The sequence below is a fragment of the Lampris incognitus genome, chromosome 17, assembly GCF_029633865.1.
Source record: "Lampris incognitus isolate fLamInc1 chromosome 17, fLamInc1.hap2, whole genome shotgun sequence".
Classification (NCBI taxonomy): Eukaryota; Metazoa; Chordata; class Actinopteri; order Lampriformes; family Lampridae; genus Lampris; species Lampris incognitus.
In genome coordinates this window covers 9,466,010-9,486,397 of record NC_079227.1, presented here as the reverse complement: position 1 = coordinate 9,486,397, position 20,388 = coordinate 9,466,010, and the positions used below count along the sequence as shown (strand labels likewise).

The 20,388-nt window shown below is 44.4% G+C and overlaps 1 protein-coding gene and 1 long non-coding RNA gene across 2 annotated transcripts; both read left to right on the top strand.

Moving 5' to 3' along the window:
- The first annotated feature begins 404 nt into the window (after nt 1-404).
- On the top strand, nt 405-20,070 carry sun1a (Sad1 and UNC84 domain containing 1a). Its single transcript, XM_056297617.1, has 17 exons — nt 405-457; nt 1,951-2,151; nt 2,592-2,794; nt 3,189-3,215; nt 3,526-3,849; nt 8,313-8,396; nt 11,237-11,496; nt 11,579-11,842; nt 12,100-12,192; nt 12,398-12,468; nt 12,942-13,086; nt 13,332-13,631; nt 17,393-17,477; nt 18,294-18,409; nt 18,684-18,851; nt 19,037-19,129; nt 19,957-20,070. Exons 1-17 carry the CDS (start codon nt 405-407, stop codon nt 20,068-20,070), a joined length of 2,601 nt encoding a protein of 866 aa, XP_056153592.1.
- LOC130127903 (uncharacterized) lies at nt 3,779-9,562 on the top strand. The gene is made up of 3 exons (XR_008811855.1): nt 3,779-3,849; nt 8,313-8,396; nt 9,533-9,562. It is a non-coding gene; the product is annotated as an uncharacterized LOC130127903 (long non-coding RNA).
- Nucleotides 20,071-20,388: the final 318 nt, after the last annotated feature.

The window sequence follows — 20,388 nt, the reverse complement described above, 5'->3', positions numbered from 1 at the left end:
AGTATTTACTAGGCCATGAGATGTCTCTTAACAAGTCTATCTTCCCAATTTTCTTTCTCCTTTTATGTTTTTTTTTTTACAATCGTTAAGAAGTTTGGCGTGGAGAGGGTGTTGACATGGGAGGAAAAGGGAGTCCGAGTAAAAGCAGGCGCAGCATTAGGAGAGGAGGAGTGACTAACAAAGTTGTAAGAGTGGGCAGGTGCGAAGAAGGAGGGGGTGGGGTTAAGCTGCTCCCCCGTCCACCAGACTGATAAGAAGTGATCACTAGACTGTAAGTAGGACGGAGGTGCCCAAACGCTGCCACAACTGCTGCCGCTGCTGCAGGACTTGCCAATGTACCTGCAATATGCATATTTTGTGTGTGCGTGTCAGTTTGATGTCGTCGTTCAGCACTTCTCCGTGGAATGAGCCTTTCTGACGAAGAGGGGCACCAAGAGAGCTGGGGCTGGACAGACCTGTGTGTATATCCTCTTTTCTTTTTGTCACCTTGCTTGCTGTGTGCTGTGCTATTCAGACAGCAGGGTTTCCTCCGTTTGCTCAAAGTAAACTAACTTGCCGACAACGGTGTTGAAAGTCTTGATTCTTATGTATTGGTCGCCGCCAGTAAAGTCAGCCAAAGCATGGCATACATTTCACTGTTTCTCATTCGGCCGTCTGCATTTAGGAATCGTAGTGTGTCAGTTGGCTCCAAAGGTCAGTAGTTTGAATGGCTGTGTTCACGCTTGAGGTATTGCATTTTTTTGTTGAGGGTGACACTATTCCCCGCCTGGCACAGGTTAACGCTTGGTTCCTCTCGTAATCTGGGTCAGCTCTGGGCAGCGCATATGGAGCAAGCTGTAATGCCAGGGTCACTTAGTTCTTCTGTGTGTGTTGGGGGGGTTGACTTTCAAACACATTCGTGACCCACCTACCAGTAGATTTCTGTCCTCTGCTCTCATGTTTCCACCTTTTTAAACCTCGGTGTGTTTTAAAGGTTGTCGTCATCTTTCTTTACTTCCTGTCCTGTGTGGTGTTTTATTGTTTGGAACACGGCTGCGTCCTTTTGAACCAGGACAGGGAACACCTATGGATCGAACACCAGTGCTATAATATAGGTGAAATTTTTTTTTTTTGTTCTTTCCTCCCCCAGCTGGTCACTTCTAAAGTTGACACAGACTATACAGTCTGTAAATGAGAACTAGCCTTTGGGGGCCTCTGGGGCATAAATGGAGGTCAAATGTTTAGTCGCAATCGGAAACTTTTTTTTTTTTTGATAAACCGGCTAACCCTTTCTTAAGCCCTTTCTTGTTTGCAGTGGTGATGGACGAGATCAGGCAGGAAGTCTCTGTGGACTATGATGCTTGCAGATGACTGTGATCTGTAGTGAGAGTATATGGTTTGGAGACGGTGGCACTGATGAAAAGACAGGAGGTGGAGCTGGAGGTGGCAGAGATGAAGATGCTAAGATTTTCATTGGGAGTGACGGAAGATGGACAGAATTAGGAACGAGTATATTAAAGGGACAGCTCAGGTTGGACGGTTTGGAGACGAAGCAAGAGAGGCAAGATTGAGATGGCATGGACATGTGTGGAGGAGAGATGCTGGGTATATTGGGAGAAGGATGCTGAATATGGAGCTGCCAGGGAAGAGAAGAAGAGGAAGGCTAAAGAGGAGGTTTATGGATGTGGTGAGAGAGGACATGCAGGTGGCTGGTGTGACGGAGGAAGATGCAGAGGACAGGAAGAGATGGAAACGAATGATCCGCTGTGGTGACCCCTAGCGGGAGCAGCCAAAAATAGTAGTAGTAGTACAATAATGATAAACTGGCTAACGATATTGCTATAAGACCAGTAGCCCCGACTTCAATATTCTCTCAGATGATCCTCCTTTTCTCATCTCCCCATTCTCTTCATTCATTTTTCTCTTCTATCTCCTCACTTTACTTGCTTCTCATCCTGTCGTCCTTCCCAGCTCCAGCTACTCACCATCACTGTTGGACTCAGAGAGGGAGCAGCAGATCATCCCTACGGTTCGACCTCCCATCATGTCCAGACGCAGCCTGCGTCTCCATACCTCTGGGAGTTCCTACAGGGAAGATAGCCTCCAGGACTACAGCCTGCCCTACAGCAGCACCTCCTTCAGTACAGGAGCATCAACCAGAAGGGATGCAAGGTGAGCACATTTGACTTTAGAGATGAGACCAGCAGCACTTCCATCTGCTTTTGGTCAGTCAGTTAAATGCAGCAACTTTGGTGCAAAGGTGGAGATCGGCACATGTGCTTAACCCTTCTGGCTGTTTATTTATGTATGTATTTATTTATGTGTGGACACGCCTGGTAACTGAATCTATAAGCTGCGGTGTCAGGCAACATCAGAATCCCAAAAAACACCATTGAATGACTTATAAAGTGGTCAGTGACTGTTTGCATGTACTGAACTCTTGTTTGAACACAAAACAAGTGAGTTTCCTTTACATCGTGCCCTCCTTTCTCCATTTTTCTCTCGTTGGTTCTCTTTTTCCTTCCTGTTCATGGCCTTTTTTGGGCTCGTTTTATTGCCAGCCTGTCATCATTATCATCTTTCTCTCTCTCTCTGCCCTCTGTGTCTTCCAGGTCGCTCAAGTCACAACAATCCCAGCAGCACTCGCTCTCCTGTTCCCAGTCCCTTCTCTATCAAACCCCCCAGAAACGGGCGAGCCAGTTGATGCAAAATAGCAGCCTGCACAGTGTGGCCTCCGACGCCTCACTGCTATCCTCCATGCTGGATGAGTCCTCCATTCAGGATAGGACCCTGGTGGTTTCTGGTGGTTTATGGGGTATGCCACTTTTTTTTTTGTTGCTCATGTTGGTAGAGCTATTTATACCACAGGGTCACTTGTTTGCTCACTATGCCAGCTAGGCATTGGCAGTGTGTGTGTGTGTGTGTGTGTGTGTGTGTGTGTGTGTGTGTGTGTGTGTGTGTGTGTGTGTGTGTGTGAGAGGAAGAGAGAGAGAGATAAGGCATCTTTATTTTTCAGGGTAGTAATACGACTGTAATAAGTAATAACTGGCAGCTTCTGCAATGCTAAAAGTTTGGAAAATGAAGTTAGTGGTTCTGAAGACAAATATAACATCATGAACACACTGAGAATGTGCCATTGTAATGTCTCATTGGTTTATTTACATGTTTGTTCTCAGTTGCTGAAAGTGGTCTCATTTTGTGTTGTGCAGGTTTGGATGAGGATTCAGATGCCTTAGGTAAATTCATGCTCCAATGTCAATGAAAACAGATTTTCACCACAATTTCATAAAAAAAAACACTTTCTTTTTTATTTAAGATGACAAAAGTTAATGTGCTGAAGCCATGTCATTACTCCAAGAGCCCATTAAATGTATTCCAAACCTAAGAAGTTATGTCCAAAAGCTGATATTGTTTTTAGAAAAGATGTCTTTTGGAGATGACATTTGGTCATGGTATTGCTATGTTGTATTAGAAGTGATATAACCAAATGTAAAAAAAAAATAATAAGAAAAATACACACACACACATACACGTTATTTGTTACAGAAAGCACCATCATTCCAGAGCGAGGTAATCGTCAAGGCAACAGCACGCTGCTCGCCGATCGGGACAACCACTGCCCTAAGCATCCAGCCCAGACCCAAACCTCTATGATCAAAGGCTGTTACTACTGTGAAGAATGTGTCCTCCACTCTGACGGCAAGGACGCTCTCACCACCCACTACCCCTCCTCCAAAAATGTCGCCCCTTCAGTTAGAGCCAATGGGCCTGTCCACACCCAGGCCCCTGACCAGGGACTTGTAGCCAGTGAGGCTAGTTCTCCACCTTCCACAATCTACGGGAGGAATAAGGGCCACAAGGGCAAGACAGGTGAGACGGATTCAAAGATGAGCTTTGGTAGACTTTCAAGGAAGTTTTTAATTATGGCAACAAAAAAAAAAATTGGGTATCGAGTTTACAAAAATCTACTACTGCTACTTTCAGCTGCTCCCATGAGGGGTCGCCACAGCAGATCATCCATTTCCATTTCTTCCTGTCCTCTGCATCTTCCTCTGTCACACCAGCCACCTGCATGTCCTCCTTCTCCACATCCATAAACCTCCTCTTTAGCCTTCCTCTTTTCCTCTTCCCTGGCAGCTCCATATTCAGCATCCTTCTCCCAATATACCCAGGATCTCTCCTCCACACATGTCCAAAGCATCTCAACCTCGCCTCTCTTGCTTTGTCTCCAAACCGTCCAACCTGAGCTGTCCCTCTAATATACTCGTTCCTAATTCTGTCCTTCTTCATCACTCCCAATGAAAATCTTAGCATCTTCATCTCTGCCACCTCCAGCGCCACCTCCTATCTTTTCATCAGTGCCACCGTCTCCAAACCATATACTCTCACTACAGATCACAGTCATCTGCAAGCATCATAGTCCACGGAGACTTCCTGCCTGATCTCGTCCGTCAACCTGCCCATCACCACTGCAAACAAGAAAGGGCTTAAGAAAGGGTTAGCCAGTTTATCATAAAAAAAAAAGGTTTCTGATTGCAACTAAACATTTGACCTCCATTTATGCCCCAGAGGTTCTTTCTTCCAGGCCCCCAAAGGCTAGTTCTCATTTACAGCCTTCTGTCTTTTCGTCAGTGCCACTGTCTCCAAACCATACAACAAGCTGGTCTCACAACCATCTTGTAAACCTTCGCTTTAACTCTTGCTGGTACCCTTCTGTCGCAAATCACTCCTGACACTCTTCTCCACCCACTCCACCCTGCCTGTACTCTCTTCTTCACCTCTTTTCTGCATTCCCCGTTACTTTGGACAGTTGATCCTAAATATTTAAACTCGTACACCTTCGTCACCTCTAAAACTAGACAAATTCTCTTTCGTTTTAAAGTGACCGAATGAAATGGTAAGAAATAGGCTATAAAAATGTGTAGATCACCAGTAAAGTAGTGCAAGGATCAGAGCCTCAGGCATCTCAACACTGGTTGTAATGAGCTGTTCTTGTGACCCATTAACCTCCGAGGATATTGATGCAGGCGGCACGGTGGTTCAGTGGTTAGCGCAGTTGCCTCACAGCAAGAAGGTCCTGGGTTCGATCCCCGGGGTAGCCCAACCTTGGGGGTCGTCCCAGGTCATCCGCTGTGTGGGGTTTGCGTGTTCTCCCCATGTCTGCGTGGGTTTCCTCCAAGGGCTGCAGTTTCCTCACACAGTCCAAAGACATGTAGGTCAAGTGAAGCGGCCGTACTAAATTGTCCCTAGGTGTGTGTGTGTGCACGCGCGTGTGCCATGTGATGGACTGGCAGCCTGTACAGGATGTCTCCCCGCCTGCCGCCCAATGACTGCTGGGATAGGCTCCAGCGACCCTGAGAGCAGGATAAGCAGGTTGGATAATGAATGAATGAATGAATGATATTGATGCATTCATGCAGGGACAGGATTTTTAACTGGAAGACCAGAGTTTATTAGAGCTAATGGAAGAGGAAAACGGGTGACATATTTTGAGGGGAAAAAGAGGAAGTGAAGTGACTGAATTCTGTTTAGCAAGTATGATTGTGTACATGTGGGGACACTGAGGAGAGGGTCTGCAGCCTTCGTGGGTTCTCTCCTCACCTTCTTTCACTGCCCCATAGTGAAACATCAGGATCGCATGAATGGGTTAGCAAACTCGGGGTGCTTTCACACCTGAATTGTTGGTCCATTTTAATGGAACCCTGGAGCATTAACCCCCTTAGTGCTGTTCCTTTGGGCAAGTGTGAACACAGCAATAGCACTCGGGTGCAGACCAAAACTGGACCGAGACCTCGTTGGAAGAGGTGGTCTTGGTCCGGTTACAAACAAACTCCGGTATGGTTCTTTTGTGGTATGAACGTGATCTGACCCAACTGCAGGAAGCATTGCGCATTTTTTGGTTGATTTCATTAATTATGCAACACAGTTTTTTAGACATTGCCTTGAAGGTGCGCTAAAATGTGCCATTCTGCTTGCATGTTTTGGCTTACGGCTCAAAATGCCAATTCTGCCAATGGTCCATTTTGGATAGTTATCCCAGAAGAAAAACGAGCTCCTTTCTCCGCCCACGAACCCCGTGCGTTTTTTTTTTTTAAGATTATTTATTGACAATGCACCAAACAAGTACATTGTCATTTTTGTTTTAAGCACAAAATACAACAACAGAAAACAAAGAAAAAAATACAGAGAAAAGGGGAAAAAAATAAAATAAACATACCCTCCCACCCACCCCACCCCAGCCCATCCCAAGAATGGTACAATGCCCAACATCATTCACAACTTCAAGTCCTTTAGAGATGTGTTGAGGAAAAAAAATACAACAACAGCTCTAATAAGTGAGTCAGCTGAGTTGATTTATTGAGGGGAGGGAGTCTAAGAAGGAGCCCCAAGTTTTATTAAATATTGCAGCCGGAGGTGAGACAGGGATTCAAACTGCCGATCCCCATGTTGGTAGGCAACAGAATACACCGCCACGCCAACAAGATGTTTTGTGTGTGTGTGTGTGTGTGTGTGTATATATATATATATATATATATATATATATGAAAAGACCTACCTGTGCTGTGTAGCACGATGGGAAATTGACCTGCGTTGCCAGCTAATGGATGAAAACCTGCCTGCCTGTGGCTGCGACTCAACCAGCCTCTTGAGTAGCAAACCATGATGTGATGAGTCATTCTTGTTCGAGTCCATTTTTTGAAATTGGTGAAGGTGGCTGATGGATGTATAAGGTAGTTTCAAACTTTAACCTCCAAAGGTGACTTTTTTTATTCTAATTTTTTCCACATCTCTTTCACTGTCTTGTAGCGCTAACTTATGGTTGGGTCATGAACTGCTGTAATTGCATAATGGTTTGTTTTGCTGATGTTTACCACCACTGACGAAGGTGTTTTCTTTCATGAAATCTGGACTGTAGCTCTGTCTGTTCTCCTGTATGAGGCAATGTGAATCATCTCTCTCCAACAAAAACCTTTCATTGTGGTTCAACTACTGCAAAGCGGTGCTTTTGAAATCACTGTGATGCCGTTAGGTGTTTTAATTGGCACTCTCGTACTAATTTCAAAAGACTACGCTGGAGGAAAGGTTGGTTTTTTTTTTTTCTCCCCAATTGTACTTGGCCAGTTACCCCACTCTTTGAGCCATCCTGATTGCTGCCCCACTCCCCTTTGCCAGTCCGGGGAGGGCTGCAGACTACCACATGCCTCCTCTGATACATGTGGAGTCGCCAGCCGCCCCAAACAGGCGCCCGACCGACCCGCGGACACGGCCAATTGTGTTTGTAGGGCCGCCGATCCCCGTGTTGGTAGGCAATGGAATAGACCGCCACGCCACCTGGATGCCTGAGGAAAGTACATTTTAATACATTTGTTGTTCCTTCCTTCTCCCCAGGTATCTTGCAGTCAATGTTGTACTCTCTGCAGTCAATGTTGTACTCTAGCTTGCTCCATGGCAGGAGGGCTGCCACTTCTGCTGTATCTGTACTGACTCTAGCTTTGCAGCTCTCTCAGGCTACCCTGCTAGGCTGGAAACGTAGGGGCAAGCTGCAGCCTAACACTGGCAAAGGAGAAATGGTCAATGGAGGTATTGGATTTCTTTTTTTTTTCAAAGGTGGCTCGAGCATTAAATTAACCTTTTTCTCCTTCTACTTGTCTTGGGAGTCCACCTGAATTTGGGGTTTCTTACCCATGTCTTTAGATCACAATAAGAATATCTCCATTACTAATGACTTTTTATTTCCTCCTCTAACATCACTCCAATCCTCCGAGTTGTTTAAACATTCCTGTCGGGCATCCTTTATAGCTAACGCAACCTATTTTCTCTTGCTCTTCAGATTATTTCCCCTCTCTCAGCTGTACATTTTACAAAATCTTGCACAGTTAACATTTGTTATTCTTCAAGCAGTATCTTTATTAAACAGTATCCTTGTAATCTTTGCATCTGTACATAAGGTCCTATTGTACACAGCATTGTGTTGCTGTGTACTTGCGTTGCCTCACTGGTTATATTCCTGCACCCCTCACACCACGGTGCTGTATGTAGTGGATCAAATGATGACGATACCCCCCCTTATTTCAGTCATCTGTTACCGGCCACTCCTCACATGATGTTTTACCTTTCCAAGCAAATGGGCTGCTACGTCTCACTTTGACTGTTGCCTTGGTAAAATGCAAATTCTTTCACTGCATCCCTCACTTTTTTTCTTCCTCTAGCCACTTTTCTCATTATTAAAAAGGAGAGGGGGTGGAGGAGGGACATCCGAGTCTCTCATTGAGCTTTAATGCCGAGGTTGCAGTTGACAAGTAATCTTGTGTTCTGTCTGATTTGTGTCGCAGGTCATCAATCCACCTATCGTGGAACCATGAAGGTAAAGGCGTCCGAGACTAATGAGAAGCACCTTGATCTCAACAGATCTCTGTGTGAGTATTGTTGGGTCAAACACTAGCCAGGCACACCCACATGTACACATCAGTGTTGTAGTACTCGAGTCCAGGACTCGGGCTCGTCACTCGACTTGGATTTGAGCACTGATGACTTGGACTCGAGCTTGACTGCATTTGGACTTGGAAGTTGGAGATGAGGACTCGGACTTGTTAATTGATAAGCTGTGTGATTTTTGTTTAATGTAGACTTTTTTTATTTGTATGTCAGCTTTTTTTACGGTGCCAGTGTGGAGAACTGGAGCCCATCTTGGAACTCGACTCAGACTCAACCTTGATGACTGGGACTCGGGTAATGGGGACTTGACTTGGACTCAACTCGGACTTTTTTTGGGGACTTGGACTTGAACGCCGGAGGCTCGAGGCTCGACTCGGACTCTAGGTTTAGTGACTCGACTACAACACTGGTACACATACACACATACAACTCATCGTTGGGTGTTGCTTAACTGGGAGGCTCTGCCACCTCTGTTGTTCCTACACAGCCGTCTGGTGCATAGTGTGTACTTGTGACAGGTTGTGGATGCAGTCACCTGTTGCATGCTTTTCCTGTCAGCATCATGACTACTTATTTTTTGAACCACAGTAGTTGGTTCATACCTTTGTCTGTTTTTCGCATGGCTTGTGGGCCTACGCGTTCACAGAATGTAGTGGTGGAATGTAACGTGCAATGCTGAGGATGCTTCATATATTTATTTATTTGTTATTTTAACTTATGGGAATTTTTGTCCTTCGTGTGCTGATCTGTCTGTTGTCTCTGACATATAGCTGATTGCTGCTTGTGTGGGTTTATGTATGGTCTGGGCAGATTGTGAAATTGAATTGCCCTTCTGGGATGAATGAAGTTGTCCGAATCTTCTTTTCACGTTTGTGATATATAGACATTTCTTGTGATCTTGATTAGATTTTGGTTGGCTTCCTGTCTCTCTTCACTTTTAATTGTTTTTTAATATATAATGCAATAAACCATTGGCAGGTATGGATTTGGCATTGTAACATCCGAAGCAGTTCCTGTCATTACACACATTCATGTCTGGAGCCATTTTGCTCACCTTTTTTTTAAATTTTTGGTAAGTTTCTTTTTTTCTTTACTCTTATGATGAGGGTGCCAACAGGTGATGACAAAGAGACTCGACACTCCAAAGTGCAAGCAGGCCCCTTTTCTTCAAGGTCGTGGTCTTCAATGGTGTCTGACTTCTTGGGGTTGTTATGGATTGCCACAGCTTATACAGGTTATCTGACCTCCCTTAAGAAGGCCCTCTGTCTGGCCTGTCCTCATTGTCACACCCTTTGTATTTAGTCCACAAGTTCTTTGACCATTGCAGACTTCCAGGCGGTGATTTACCTCTTATATGATGCCTAATATTCTTATCTTGTCTTTGTTGTCTCTTGTTACTTTGGCTTCCAAAGGGTCCTGTCTTTCCTGGCTAGCACAGAAGGCGAGTTCAGCAGGATGGTCTGCATCTAACAAACTACGGTCTGCTCTCTGGTTGACTAACCCAGGTTAACTCTATTTAATGTGTTGTCCTCTCTTATGCCTGCCCTGACCTCTGTCCGACCCCCAATCTTCACCTTTCTTCTCTTATTTCCAGCCAGGCTCAGCATGTGAGTGAAGGGGTGGTGGCGGTGTTGCTGACCAATTCTTTTGCAGTTGTCTAACTTTCTTTCCCACCGGATTTCCTAAGCATTATAAATTGCTAGATCACCTTCTCGGTGTTGGAAACATATTGACGTTTGAGTTTTACTGTGCAGTTTGAATCATTTCCATCTTATGGCATGTTTTGCCATTGGCTTCGCCTAGTGATCGCCTAAGTCAGCGAATGTCTTGGATTTACTAATCCTAGATCTTATTCTGCTATCAACTCCTGTAACCCTCCCTCGACTGACCAACCGTAATAAATCCTTTCCCTGGTGTGTGTGTGTGCGTGCGTGCGTGTGTGTGTGTGTGTGTGTGTGTGTTTTCCAGGGAGGGTTGTGCCTGATATGTTTTGGTGGTTTGGGAGAGGATGCCATCACATGGTCACCTTCTTGTCAACTGCCACTGGCTTTCTCTGGATTTGGTGAGCCCATATCAGATTACCCTGTATCTTTTTGTAATACAAGTGTGAATAAGTTAATCATTGTAAATCACATTTCAGTGGCCTTACGCATACGAAATGGGTAGATTTGACCAGAAATGTAAAGTGCTTTGAGTGGCTGTTGCAGCTACAAAAGCGCTATATAAAATGCAACTTGATTGATTGATTGAGCCACCCGCCCTGTTCTTTTCTTAACTGTGTGCACGGAGAATGGTAACGATGGCAATGCAAGTATTCTTTTGGCAACCAAGTAATACTTAAGACCTAATGCTTTCTATAGCCACCAGTTGTGCAAATGCGAATAAAAAACCCCTCCATTAAACTGGCGGAAATTTTTTTTTTTTTTTTTTTAGGTGCCTTCCAAAGCTGTTCAGATTTCTCCTTATTCTCCTCCCATTTCTCCTCCTATTCAGTAAGTTGCACTACAGTCAGACATTTTTTCATGCTATTGGTAATGATGCAGTACCTCAAATGCAGGGAGGCAGACTGATGTTTTCTTGTTGTGTGTTTAAAAATGAACCTCTTTTATTTATTTATTTTGACATAATTTACGTGATTTCTTTTTATAAAAGTTGTTCATTTGAACAAATGTTGAAACAATGAATTTTCTAGCTACCTGTGTTGTGGTGATGGTCACTTTTCCACCCCTGAAAGTTTCACCAGGTAGTTGGCTGGAGAATTTATGATGTACCAGCAATTGTAGTTCATAGATCAAAAGTTGGTAGATTTTCCTGCGTCCAGCGTTGCGTTCTTTAATTACCTCATGTCCTTGTTCCTCTTTATCAGGCCTTGTATCGTGGTGGGGCCCAGCCGATTTGTTGCCTGACCTGCTGGCAGTCAATGTCACAGAATGGAGCACGGCCTTGCCAGTTACTAGTCTCCCTGGCCTGTCCTCCATCTACATCTTCACTTCCAGCGGGAGGCGTGCTGAAGAGAAGTCTGGAGACATGAAGGCCCACATAGCGCCACCTCCTGTTCCTCTGTCAGAAGAAGTGACACCGGTAGGAAGCACTTTGTAACCAACATGTTTGTCAGATGAGCTTTCCAATTAGATTTTGACTTGCCACATATATTTCCTCACAGGAAGGCGACGCGATGTCCGGCGGCTCGGCACGCCTCTTGCAGCTTGAACAGCGCCTATCACTGTTGTGGAAAAAGATGGAGGGGGACGGACACAAGGCAGAGCAGCGGCACAAAGAAGTGGTTCAACTTTACCAGGGCCTCCAACAGCAGTTGCACTCACAGACCTCCAGGGAAAGCATGGAGCACTGGGTGGTTGGCTTGCTGGAGGAAAGACTGGGTGAACTCCAACTGCATCTGCAGGAGGAGAGGTTGGAGAGGGAAGAGGTGAGATCTGGGGTTTCTTTGGTTGTATAGTTGACTGACATTTAAGAAATGGCCAGATTGTGGGCCACCTTGGTTGCATGTAGCCTCCTGGGTTTGAATCTTTAAAGGTGTACTGTTGTTTCTGAACTAAAACAACATACAGGTGGCAGAGGAGGAAGTCTGTATAATGTCTGTCTAGGTGAGATTGTCTCATTTAAGTCCACTCATGCTTTGTTTCTATGACCCTTTCCTCCTTCCTTGTACTTTTTGTTGTGTAGACTCAGAAGCAGTATGTGGTACAACAGCAGAGCCAGGAATCTCATCTGGCTGAACTAGAACCTCTGCTTCAATCCATGGCAGCTAAGATAGAGGTACGAGCTCATACTATTATTCATTTAGTCTCCTTGAATCAATCATTTAAGTATGCTGTATGCCATATATGCTAAGAGTAGTCCTCACATAGACCTTTCTTCTACTCTGATCAGTCAACAGCTGTGACAGCTGTTCATCTCTGTCAGATTTGTGTTTGTTGGTCAAGTGCATTATATTTTATCTATCTTTTTTGTATATCTGCAGAAGATACAGCAGAGACAAGAGGCTCTTAAAGCAGTTGGGCCTGTACCCCAAATACCACCTACCCCAGTCAGGTAGCTTAAGCATCCCATCATCATCCTCTATTTGCAAAAAGTTGTTGTTGCACTCTACTAAATACTTGTCTAGTGGATCATACAGTACATGTTCTATACAAGTGGTTATGATACAACAGTAGTTGAAGCCAAACAATCTGATCAAGACAAATTCCAACCATTCCAAACCAGTTGCTTATGTAACTAGGAAGCTATTTTGCCATTTCTTGTCATTTGCTGTTCATATGTATGCATTCTAATTCTTGGAAAGCTTTTCTGTCGGTGCAAGTACATTTGGTAACCGTTGTACAGATGCTATATCTTTTCTTTTTTCTTTTTTAAGATGTTCAATACTGCAGACAAGTACTGCTAATAGTACTTCTATGCGCTTTTTCAGTTGTTTCACTTTTCTGTCTTTGGTATTGTTGATCTGTTTCATTCGATCACATTTATCCATGTGACTTGTAACTATAAAGCTTTCTGGTGTTTCTCAGCATGGCAGTAGACAATGAGTCCCATGATGCCTTGGTCGCAGAGGTTTCACGACTAGAGGCAGCTCTAGGGACTATCAGAGATGAGCTTCAGGGGTTAATGGGATGCCAGGACAGCTGGGAACGACTGGACCAAATAGAGGAGAAGGTGAGAGAGACAAATGGCTATTTCCTTTTTTTATTTTATTTTACTTTTTTTTGCTCTTCTATTTGTTATAAGCATAGATAATGGATTTGAATTTCTCTTACCTTAAATTACCCCCTTCCAATTGAAAGGATTGATATTTGCATCCTTGACTTTATTTCAATAATTGTATTTTGATGTGACTTTAAGCATCGCTTCTTCCCCATTTCCATCTCCTCCATCAGGTAAACACCCAGGTTTCTGCACAGATGTCGGCCCAGGTTCGTGAGGAGCTTCGTGCCCTGTTATACGGCAACCAGCTGACGACGTTTCCTGAGGCTTTGGCAGATGCTGCGGCTCTCCCAGTCTCCTTCCTGGAGTGGCTGTCGGAGCGCTACGTCAACAGGGCCGACCTCCAGGTCTCGCTGACCTCTCTGGAGCTCAGCATACTGCAGAACATCAGCCTGCAGCTGGAGCAGCAGAGCACAAAGGAGACCCACTATAGTGCCACGGTCAAAGAAACTGCACTGCACACCATGGGAGCTGCTGGGGGTGCTGTGACTGAGGAAGTAGGCAGCACATTATGTTTCATTTGTAATGACTTAATTAAGATAAGATACTTTATTGTCATTGTAACAAAACAAAAAAAAAACCCACAAAATTTCATTTGGTGACTCTCAGACTAAATGAGAGCCACCAAATGAAATTTTAATGTGTAGGACAAATGAATTTCAAAGTGTTCATAATATTGCTCCTCAAAAGTTCAGTTGGACATGTATGAGATGCACTATGCCTGGGCTGCTCAAAGTGGGGCCTGCACAAGGCTCTTTTTGGCCCACCAGATGTTTCTAGGAAGAAAAAAAAAACAAACCCGATAATAATAAAAATTAAAGAAAATTTTGTCAAAGATTAGAATAGAAATCACTGTTTTTGCCATTTTATTTTTGTGAGATAAATGGGTAAATATATGGTTACCATGTTGGATCCCTAATTATTAATAATAATTTTTTTCATAATCTGAGCACGGTGAGCAGTGACACTTTGTGCAGGAAGTCAGTTTGGCGCAAGTGAGACGAGAGTAACAGAAAAATGCAGAGACAGAGACTGTGGCACACCGATAAAAGGCATTTCAAACAAAGCTGGCAAGAAGGCTTCTTTTTTACAGAAGTGAATTCCAAGGCAGTCTGTCTTATATACAAGCAGTCTGTTGCTGTACTGAAGGAGTACAATGTCCGCCGACACTACGATACTAAACGTGCAGCAGTACCGCGGCGATGCACGAAAGCTAAAGACCAACCAGCTGCTAGCTAAACTTCACTCACAGCAAGGCACTCTCATCCGGCCCTTGGCAGTTCAGCAGAGCGTGACACGAGCCAGCTATGAAACTGTGGCACTGATTGCTAAAAGCGGAAGATCATTTGCCACTGGGGAGTTTGTCAAACAGTGCCTCTCTTCGGCTGCTGAATCGATGTGTCCCTCTCAGGCAAGGTTGTTCTCTCAAATCGGCTTGTCATGGAATATAATAACAAGCCGCAATGAAGACATCAGTGAGCAAATTAAGGCAAAAGCTGCTGATTTGCCACCTTTTCAACTGCATGTGATAAGAGCACTGATATTTCAGGTTCAGCGCAGCTTTTGGTGTTTTTGCGGGAAGTGATTGAAAACTTCGCCATAACACCAGAACTGGCTGGCCTCGAGACACTGAGCAGTACCATGAAAGTGGAGGATCTGTTTGCGGCTGTTGAGAGAGTGCTGGAGAAGAACGGTTTAGCCTGGGAGAGGGTGGCTGGGATTACAACGGATGGAGCCCCTGCCATGATTGGGAGAAAATCTGGCCTCGCTGCACTTGTATCCCAAAAGGTCGGTGAATGTGGAGGTAAGGTGGCAAAATACCACTGCATCCTACACTAAGAACAGTTGTGTGCCAAATCCATCAGGCTGAGAGATGTGACACGTGATGTTATTAAATTGTCAATCACATAGGCTCAAATGCCCTTTCACACCACCGGTTCAAGGATCAGTTAGAGGAGGTGGATGCACAGTATGGTAATGTGCTGTACCATCTGGAGGTTAGGTGGCTGAGCCACGGAAAAGTCCTGAAGAGATTTTTTGATCCGAGTCATGCAATCAGAGCTTTTCTCGCTCGTAAGGACAGTGATACTCGTACCCTCAGATGAGAAATGGCTCTCTGACCTGGCTTTTCTGGTGCACATCACGGACCTGCTCAGTGTGTTGAACGCTCAGCTTCAGGGAAGGGAGCAGGTCATCACACAGCTGTTTGACCACGTCAGAGCCTTCAAGCTGAAACTTCAGCTACTCTGTCGACATCTGACAGCAGGTAAATAAACATAGCTTGTACCTTTCTTCATCATCATCATTATAATAATACAATGTACTAATATATTTGTTTTATTATATCAGTTCTGGCCATTTTTAATTCACAATACATCAGAGATGCATTTATTTGAAAGTCTTATTTAGATGCATTAATTTAATTAAATTGTTCCTTCCTTTTAACATCTTTTTCCTCTTTTATGCCCCCCTCTTTACCTACCTACTCTTCTCTTTACCCTACCTACCTACCACTTTCTCTCTTGCTACCTCTCTACCTACCTCTCTTTACCTACCTACATATACCTCTCTCAACCTACCTCTTTTTACCTATTTATTTACCTACCTACCTACCTCTTTTTACCCATCTACCTACCCAACTATGTCTTTACCTACCTACTCCTCTCTCTACCTACCTCTCTTTACCTACCACTCTCTCTCTTTCTCTACGTCTCTGCCTACCTACCTATATCTCTCAACCTACCTCTTTACCTACCTGCTCTCTCTCTCTCTACCTCTTCTCTTTCTCAGAGAATTTGGCACACTTTCCCAGCCTCAGAGAGGTAGAAATGGTGGAAGATAGTCTGTCTGAATATGCTATGTTTCTCAGCAACCTAGCCTAGGAGTTTGGCAGACGCTTTGAGGACTTCAGGGACAGTGCAGCTGACTCGGGGTTGTTTTCCCAGCCCTTCACCATCAGTGTGGACTCAGTCAGTGATGAACTTCCGATGGAACTGACTGAGTTTCAGTGGGACTCAGAGCTCAAAAATAAATTCAACTCTGTCCATCTGTAGGACTTCTACAAATGTGTCCCAACAGACAGGTATCCAAAGATAAGGAAGCATGCCCAGGTGATGCTCCCTCTTTTTGGTAGCACCACACCTGTGAGCAGACTTTCAGTCTCGTGAACCTGAACAAGACTAGGCTCAGAGATTCACTTACTGACACTCCCTTGCCGAGTATCCTCACCCTGTCAGTGAGTCAGCTGCAGCCTGACACTGACCGACTTGTAAAAGGCAAGGGCCAGCTGCATGTATCTCACCTAGTGGTGCTCTCTGATATTGCAACTGGTCATGCGCTGGATGACTGAAGTTAAGCACCACATTATGTTATGTTTATGTCTGGTTCTGGTTGTTTGAAGTTGAGTTACCTGCACTTGAATTAAATCAAAATGTAATTAAAAAGAATTAAATGTAATGAAAACACCTTACAAAAAAATAAAATGTTCATTGTGACTGAAATGTAATGTTGTTATTTAACTTATTTATTTAAAAGCTAAAAGAATGTTAAATGAAGGGAACTTTGATCTTAACATGCATGTGATGGTACAGTACAATAGGTGTTTGCTTTCTGCCCACGGCCCACCATTAAGTTTCAGTTTTGGTCCTCCGAGGGGAGAAAGTCTGGGCACCCTTGCGCTGTGATATAGGGGTGCATTTTTCTTACTGGGAGCATGCATGCTCAAAATGTTTGCACACATGGTGTAAGGCAGTTTGGGGAAAGAAGTCTTGAAGGTGAAATATATAAAATTTCTGCTTTCCTGAAGTGTAGTGTATTTAGAAAATATCAGGGGTCTGCCGAATGACAGCAACAAAGATTTCTGTATTACAGAACTTAGGAGGCTGGCCAAGAGTTTGTGTTCTTTGGAGGTTGTTGTTAACCCATATTGAAAGACATGCGTTGTTAGGTGTATTGGCTTCTCCTCGCAGTGCCTCTGGAGTGGACATTTTTTAAATATGTCTGTTTTGCTTGCTTGAGGAGAGGTCAAACCAGGTGTCGTTTGACTTTTTGTTTACAATGCTAAATGATAGCAGGTAGCATGCAGGCAGAGATTACACATGGCACCTTTTTATTAAGTCAAGTTACGATTTTGCTTTTCTTATGTCATCGCTCTCATTCAAATTGTTTTCTGCCATTTATTCAAAGTTTGCAAGTCATGTGTTTTTACATGAATTCATTCTTGTCCCCACCTTCCCTACTCTCCACCCCCCCCACCCAGCAAGTGCAGCTGATAGTGAGGAATGCTTTGAGACTCTACTCCCAGGATCGGACCGGTCTGCCAGACTACGCCTTGGAGTCTGGAGGTCAGAGAGATTGCTTATTATTGGGTCCACCCCTACCAATTCAAGTCTTCCACACTTTTTTTTGTTTTGTTATTCAAATACTTATAATTTAAAGTAAAGTTGACAATAGATGTAAATACACTGGTTAAATAGCCAATATGTTTGGAGGGAGCAAATCAGCTTAGCTTACATTCCTGAAAAACAAGACTGGTAGTCTTGAGTAAATGATGTGTTAATGCTACTTCAAACATAATGAACCATTTTTAAATTTCATGCAAGACTGCAAAGATAAGCTTTGTACTCTAACCTTTTTCTCTGAGGTGTTTTTTTGTGTTTTTGTCTTTTCTGTGGGATGGACCTTTTGTTAACATAATTGCCCAATGTAAATTCTAACTCCAACTTGAACTGTCTTTGACTTTGAGCGACTTAATTTGACTTGAATTAATGTAATGTGTGTGCAGAAAATGCCTTCAAATAATTTTGACTTCAGTTATTGTGGTTTATTGCGACATGTGTTGGTAACTGTAGCTGCTCTTGATAAGAATTTACTAGAATCAACACTACACATTCTGGGGGACATATTGCCCACTTGATCTCATGCACCCCCAGTTTGCCAGTTGAGAACGGAAATTACAAGGAGAGCCCTGTAGAGGGCGACAGAAGCAAACAAAGTTTTTCCTCCATCTCCCACAGACAGCCTTGAAAGACTGCTCTGTTATCCACCAAAGTGGCTGGTAGATTGGAAATTTACCAAATTCATCTTGTCGAAATTTAAGCAACATTTGACTTGTGGAACATTTTCGAATGGCCATCGTGTGTGTTTTTGTGTCCCTGCAGGGGGCAGTATCCTGAGCACACGCTGTTCAGAGACTTACGAGACAAAATCGGCACTGCTGAGTCTGTTTGGTCTTCCTCTCTGGTATTTCTCCCAGTCACCTCGAGTTGTCATCCAGGTAACACTATCCCTACTACATTTCCCATAAATGATTGCTGATTTTAGATTAATTGAATTGGCCTCATTGATTATGTTCCCCAATAAAGGCTTCACAATGAATTCAATCAGTGCTAGATCTATGATCGTCAGAAATAATGCCAGTCTCATAAGAGACACTTGTTTAGCAAATAGGGGTAAAACAACCACTAAAACTGAAGATTACAGGTGCAGATTTGTCTAACTTTTAAATCTTCGGGTTGCGTACTCTCTTGTCTTCTGGTCCTTCCTTTCAGCCTGAAGTTCATCCCGGAAATTGCTGGGCGTTCAAAGGTGCCAGTGGCTACTTGGTAATCCGCTTATCGATGAAAATTCTTCCCACCGCCTTCTCATTGGAGCACATCCCCAAAGCGTTGGCCCCCAGCAGAACCCTGCGCAGTGCCCCACGGGACTTCAACGTTTATGTAAGGGATGAATAAATGAGTGGACAGTCAGACACGGGGAGCTGATGTTGTCTATCAAGACCATAACTGACATTCCTGAAATTTTGGCACCAGATGTTACCATGAATGCACCCTTGCGGCATTTCCTTATCTCATTTGGATCTGTGTTCTTGTTTATTCAGTCACTCTCTGTGCTCTGTTGGTAGGGACTGGATGATGAGCACCAGGAGAAAGGGAAGCTACTAGGAAGTTACACCTATGAGGAGGAGGGGGAGGCTCTGCAAACCTACCCTGTTAAAGTAAGTCTACCTCACTCACTAGACGGGTCTTGTGTGGCGCATTTAGACACTCGCATCGAAAGATATTTTGTCACCCTGCAAGAAAACGTCAGTACTCTTATTCAGAGAAATTTAATGAATTTGAAGATGGCTTGGGCGGCGCAGTGGTTAGCGCGGTCACCTCACAGCAAGAAGATCCTGGGTTCGAGCCCCGGGGTAGTCCAACCTTGGTGGGTCATCCTCTGTGTGGAGTTTGCATGTTCTTCCCATGTCTGTGTGGGTTTCCTCCGGGGGGCTCCGGTTTCCTCCCACAGTCCAAAGACATGCAGGTCAGGTGAATTGGCCATACTGAAGTGTCCCTAGGTATGTGTGTGTGTGTGTGGGGGGTGTGGGGGGGTGAAAAAGCTGCTGTGGTGGCCTGGCGGCCTGTCCAGGGTGTTTCCCCACCTGCTGTCCAATGACTGCTGGAATAGGCTCCAGCATCCCCGTGACCCCGAGAGCAGGATAAGCGGTTCAGATAATGGATGGATGATGATAGCATGAACATTGGTTGGTGCTAGTTTTAAACCTATCAGATGTGTACAGAGCAGAACGTTACCTCTTTTTTTTTTTTTTTCCCCATCAGCCTCTTTCTGTTTTTACCAACCAGACAGTTCGTATGATATAACAGGACCCTCCTGAAGTGATCTTTGGTCATCTGGTGAGGTTACTGGAAAAGTAGACAGACTTACCAGGTGCAAACAGAATTTTATAGCTGTCAGCTGGGGTTGGTCTTAATTTCCTGCCCTGAAAGCCTCATGTTGCCATTGATCATGTCTGAATGCTGTCACTCGTGTCTTCACTAGGAGGCAAATGACAGAGCCTACCAGATCATCGAAGTGCAAGTGCTGTCCAACTGGGGCCACAAGGAGTATACATGCATGTACCGCTTGAGAGTTCACGGAGAGCCCAGCGACCATTGACAATGCTTTATCTGCACCTACATTGTTTACATTGGATTGTGTTTTACAAGTAATGGGGGGGGGGGGGCGGGGATGAATTTGTAGGCTCGCTGCAGTAGGGCGGCGACCTCTAGCGGACGTAAGATCTTATCTGCTCACCCCTGTGTCTTGCAACCTTAACTATACACTCAACATTTGTGACAGAACAGAGCTAATGCACTTCATATTGTGCATTTTGATCAAATTCTCAGCACTACAATCTCATGGCTCATGTCCGGAGACAGTCCCAGATGGGAACTTCACTAACGTCTGCGTGTGAGACGATGTTTTAAAGGCTTG

Bases quoted from the DNA above. Each gene is read 5' to 3' on its own strand.
- sun1a (XM_056297617.1), top strand. From the start codon at position 405: ATGAGCCTTTCTGACGAAGAGGGGCACCAAGAGAGCTGGGGCTGGACA. The intron at 13,087-13,331 runs GTGAGAGAGACA...GTTTCTGCACAG, and splicing joins TGGACCAAATAGAGGAGAAG to ATGTCGGCCCAGGTTCGTGA. The intron at 19,130-19,956 runs GTAAGTCTACCT...CTTCACTAGGAG, and splicing joins TGCAAACCTACCCTGTTAAA to GCAAATGACAGAGCCTACCA.